The sequence below is a fragment of the Arachis hypogaea genome, chromosome 5 (genome assembly GCF_003086295.3).
Source record: "Arachis hypogaea cultivar Tifrunner chromosome 5, arahy.Tifrunner.gnm2.J5K5, whole genome shotgun sequence".
Taxonomy (NCBI): domain Eukaryota; kingdom Viridiplantae; phylum Streptophyta; class Magnoliopsida; order Fabales; family Fabaceae; genus Arachis; species Arachis hypogaea.
The window spans coordinates 32,592,390-32,597,704 of NC_092040.1; the positions used below are offsets into that span (position 1 = coordinate 32,592,390).

The 5,315-nt window shown below is 34.4% G+C and overlaps 1 protein-coding gene across 1 annotated transcript; it reads left to right on the top strand.

Moving 5' to 3' along the window:
• The first annotated feature begins 889 nt into the window (after positions 1-889).
• Positions 890-2,487, top strand: LOC112803400 (uncharacterized). The gene has a single exon (XM_072237052.1). It carries the CDS (start codon positions 1,496-1,498, stop codon positions 2,288-2,290), a length of 795 nt encoding a protein of 264 aa, XP_072093153.1. The 5' UTR covers positions 890-1,495; the 3' UTR covers positions 2,291-2,487.
• The last annotated feature ends 2,828 nt before the right edge of the window (positions 2,488-5,315 follow it).

Consider the following 5,315-nt stretch of genomic DNA (forward strand, 5'->3'; position numbering starts at 1 on the left):
TTATATAAATACTTAGATATTAAATTAGTTAGGCCCAGTTTGGGTAACTAACTTAATTAAGCTCCTTTTGATAAAATAATTTAAATAATAAATAACTCTGTTAAAAATAATTTATAAATAAGTTATTTTGTGTTTGAATTTTTAACTTTAAAGTATTTATTTTATAGAAATGTGATAAAAAGTAGAAATATTATGAGAGAAATCATTTTTTAACTTCTCTATAAACTCTTAAATAGCTTCTTAGAAAATTGCAATTTGATTTTTTGAAAATTATACCAGACATTAATACTACTACTTTTCATAAATCAAAAGTTAAAAAAAGTTACTTCTAAAGTTTTCAAATAAGCCCTTAATGAGTAATGTTACATATTTAATTTTTTGTTATGAACTAAGTCTAATTAAATTAAATAATAAAACTTGAAATAATGTTAGTTATAACTAAATTTTTTTCTAATTAATATATTGTCTTTATCAAAATAATTAATTATAAAATATTTAAATTTTGTATAGTAAAATAATAAATTTTTTGATAGAATAATTAATTTTTTATAAATAATAAAATCAACTGTATTTGTGTATTTTTATTTATATTTTATTATATTATGCATAAAATTTTATTAAAGTATAGAAACTATTTTGTATGAGAAAGTATTAAGTGGTAACGCGTGATAATCTCTAAATTTGTGTACACTTAGTTTAGCTAAACTTAAAAAATAATCTCGAAAAGCATTCGTATGTCTTATTAGACAAATAAATTAAGTTTCATAAAATAATTAACAAACTACTTTTTTAATAAAATAATCCTAACAAGGCAGTTATCTAGGCAATTACCTTGTTGCTCATGTCATCGATGATATCACAGCCAACTCTATTAACATCCATTACATAACCCGTGAGCTCTGCGGCATGGAAAGTCCCTTTGCTTCCTCTGCAAGATTTTCAGCTTGGGTATTCAAGTTTTCATCCACCAACTAATTAGAAAAGTTAAAGTCCATCGAAATATACCATAAACATAAAAAAAAATAAAAAGTATATTTTCAGCAAAATTGTGTTATGCTTCATAACGTGGTCCATTCTGGAAGGTACGAAGAAGGTAACGCGCTCCCTGTCTTACTGATTGAGGGTCCGCGTGTATAGTTCAACACGTGCAGCGTGTGAAACCAAAGCCCAATTAAGAAACTTAAAAATCAAAGGGCACACACCATTGAAGACCCTCCTCCACAGTCCTCACATATAAAACGGAACCAAGTAACCCCAAAAATTAAACCAAATAAACCGTCTCATATTTTTAAACACAAAAAAGAAGGCTCTTCCAATTCCAAGAGAAACTTGCAAACGTCTTCATCGTACTCCCCAACCACCTCCTTTAAAACCCAACCCTCCACAGACACAATTAACATCACCCATTTATCGTGTTTCCATTTCAATAACTGAAATTTTTCCCAACAAAAAATCACACTGTTCAGTATTCAGTATTCACACTACCTGTAACGCGATGCAAGCTGTCTCGGTTATACCATTTCCGAATTTATCGGCAAAATTTGAAAACGATTTCGCGGCCAAGCTCAGAATCTACGACGACGAGAAACCTAAAACCGAAGTGTTAGAACAAGAACAAGAACAAGTAAACGAAGAACAAGAGCAAGAGGAAGAGCAAGAGGAAGAGGAAGAGTTCAGCTTCGTGTTTTCGAATCCCGAGGTTTCGCCTGTTTCCGCTGATGATGTATTCGATAACGGCCAGATCCGGCCGGTGTACCCGATTTTCGATCAGAATCTTCTCTTTTCAGACGAGTACGCCGGCGGAGCAGAACTACGGCCGCCGTTGAAGAAGGTCTTCATGGAACAGCAACAGCGCGACGAGGCTTCGTCGTCATCGGCGGTTTCGACGGCTGCAGCAACGGAGGGACCGTACTGCGAGTGGTCGCCGAAGATGGCGGGGAAGAGCAATTCGACAGGGTTCTCGAAGCTGTGGAAGCTGAGGGACCATAAGCTTCGGAGCAACAGCGACGGCAAGGACGCATTCGTGTTCTTGAGTCCGCCGTCGACGGCGAAGACGGAGAAGGCGGGATCAGGAAACGGCGCCGTTAAGAAGGCAGTTAAAGTGACGAAGGGTAAAACGACGACGTCGTCGTCGTCGTCTAGTAGTTCTTCGGCGCACGAGAAGCATTACGTTATGAACAGAGCGAGGAAAGAGAGTGGTAAACGGCGGTCTTACTTGCCGTATAGGCAAGAACTCTTTGGGTTCTTCTCTAGTACCACCGCACTCAGTAGAAATGTTCATCCTTATTAGGGATTAGAAATTCCTCAATTTTTCAATAGACTTGGTTTTATTATGTCTGTGTAAAATGCTCACTAATCTTCCTTCGGGATTTTTTTTTGTTCTTTCCTTCTTTGGGATTATGATGTAAATTCATCTATATCTTAGTGGCGAACGCAAATATTTCATTTACTTTAGCTCCTTGGGATTAATACAAGAGAAATTCATAATTTTAGCCCTTATTACTTATTAGTTATTAGACTAGTAGTGTATGAAGATTTGATAATACCTGTCAAGTCCTAAGTTTAAATTTAAATTTACTTATTGTCACAGAGCAAAGTATGAACATAGTTTTCGCATGAGCACCGCTGCAACACAAGCACGTTGCAGTGGGCAATCTTGAGCCCCATTGGCCATTATTATCTTCATTTAATATGCAAGTATGACCTTAAAAAGTCTTCCTTTTTTATTTATTTTTTTCTAGTAAAAAAACAATTCTTGCTTATAAAATAATAGCTGGAATATAATAATGGTGCATCCATCAAACTATCAAAGGCGTTATGAAAATCACCATGATAGTCCATTCACCGTTTAATCAAACAAATAAAGTTCACACAGAATAAAAATTACTAATCTAATGATGCCTAATTTCTTAGTTTCTCTTACAAATTTAAAGGATTTTTTTTTCCAGAGAATTTGGCCATTATTAGTAATTCTATTTAATGTTTCTACACCGAAAATCATAATGTGTTCACAGTAAAATTGTTTTATTTTAAGACTATATAACAGATTATCAATTCAACTATGAGGAATTGAGGATTTTTAATTTCCACCTCCTCAACAACTTCTGCAGTAACAGATTTAATATGTATGACCTGTCTGAGTTGTTGGTGGATCCACCCTCGACAGCATATATAAATAAAAAGGGAAGCAGATTCCCGGAAAAAGAGGGAAGCAGAATAATGAACATCAGAATGCAGAAAGCATCGTTTGTTGTAGCTATATTACAGAAATAATAAGAGAATTATATGTATTGTAAACAGTTAGAAACTTAGTTGCATTGTATTATTGATAATTTCCCCCTCAATGATTTATTATTATATTGATAGATTTGCTCACTTTTGTGTAGTATATATTTAAGTAAGAACTAAGAAAGTAAGAAGTATAACATTAATTTAATATATTTTTCTTTAAAAGATATTGGTTAAGAAATTTAAAATAAAAAGTTTTAATTCTTTTAATACATTACCAATGTATTTAATTAATTAAAAATTTAAAAAGAATGATATTTTTTATTAAAGTTTATTATTTGTAATATTTTTAACCTGTGTACTTTGGACATTTGTTAACAACATATGCACTGTTGGAGAGTAAAAATATTTTTACTTTTTGTTCTTACTAATATAGTTAATTAGTTAAGTTAATATCCTTATTAAGGACTCAGTTATAATTTTTCTATGTTGACTAGGACTAGTTAATTACATTGTTAGTAGTAGAAGTAGCTGTTAGGCCTTTACTATACATATAGTCTAATTGTATAGTGTAAAGGTGTGATTCACCATTATAACAAAATTACTTCATCAAACTCACATGCTTCTCTCACTCAATTTTTCTCTCACCTCTATGAGAGCATACAAAAATTCACCTTTCTAAGTTCATTTCATTATGGTACAGTGAGCATGGATTGAGGTAGTATGCAACGAGAAGATTTGAGATCGAGGTTAATGAGTGTGATTTTGAATTCTTCTCTGAATTTTTTATTTGCGATTTGGCGCCATGGATGCGTAACAACAAAATTCCGAGGTTAAGGTGAATCCAAGCACGTATAGTGCTGAATCAGTTGCTGCATTCATGAATTAAATTGCGGAATTGCAATATGAGCTTCGAAAGGCTCGAGGAACCTCAAATTCGAGCGCAAATGCTGCCAGTCCTAACTTCCTTCATCCTTCCGAAAATCCTGGTATCTCTATCACTCCTATTATCATGACTGGTTTGGATTATAATGAATGATATAGATCTATGACTTTATCCCTAAATGCTAAAAATAAATTGCGATTTGTTGACGAAACTATCAAGAAACCTAGCGAATTTGATGTAATGTTTGAACAACAGGAGAGATATAACATTTACGTAGTGGCTTGGATAAACTTGTCTTTAAGTCCTGAAATCTCACATAATGTAATTTGGAATAATTTGGCTTATGACCTCTGGAGAGACCTGAAAAGGAGATATTATCATGGAGATCGGTTCCAGATCGCTGAATTAGAGGAAGAACTATATGCTGTGAGGCAAGGAGAGTTGTCAGTGACGAATTACTTCACTAAATTAAAAGGACTTTGGGAAGAGCTAAACATTTTTCAACCAGTTCCTTCATGTGATTGTGGTGAGACTTGTAACTTGTAAGTGTGGACTTGGAGTGATGCGAAAATACAAAACAGAAGGCTATGTGGTACGATTTTTAAGAGGATTAAGTGAATAGTTTAGTGGAGTTCGATCACAAATATGTTAATGGATCCTTTTCCATATACATTGATTCCACATTTTCCCTGCTTACACAGCAAGAAAGGCAACTTGTCAGTATTGATGGTGAACCAAGGATACTCTTTAATGCCTCCCAAGCACGGAGCCAAAGCAGTGCACGAACTAGTGAAGGGAACCCTGCCAGAAATTTTGAAAATGCCTATAGAGGACGAGGTCGAGGCAGGTTCAATGGTGGAAGAGGACAAGAGCGAAGACGAGTGCAATGTACATATTGTGGGAAGGCAGGACACACAATTGATGTGTGCTATAAGAAGTACGGTCTGCTGCCACACCTTAAGGAAAGGTATAGTGGTGGTGGTGCAACTCTCAATTATGCAGCCATTGAAGAGACTCATGATGAAGATAGTGCAGACCAAACGCACAAGGTTGATGATCAGGTACTGGAGTTCACTCAGGATAAAAAGCTCACTTTACTTGCTTTCTTTCAACACCAAGAAGTGCAGCTTATTCATAGCACCAACATAGTAGCTAGAATCTCGATTTAACTCTTAAAATCTTCCGATATTACGATTTTAAA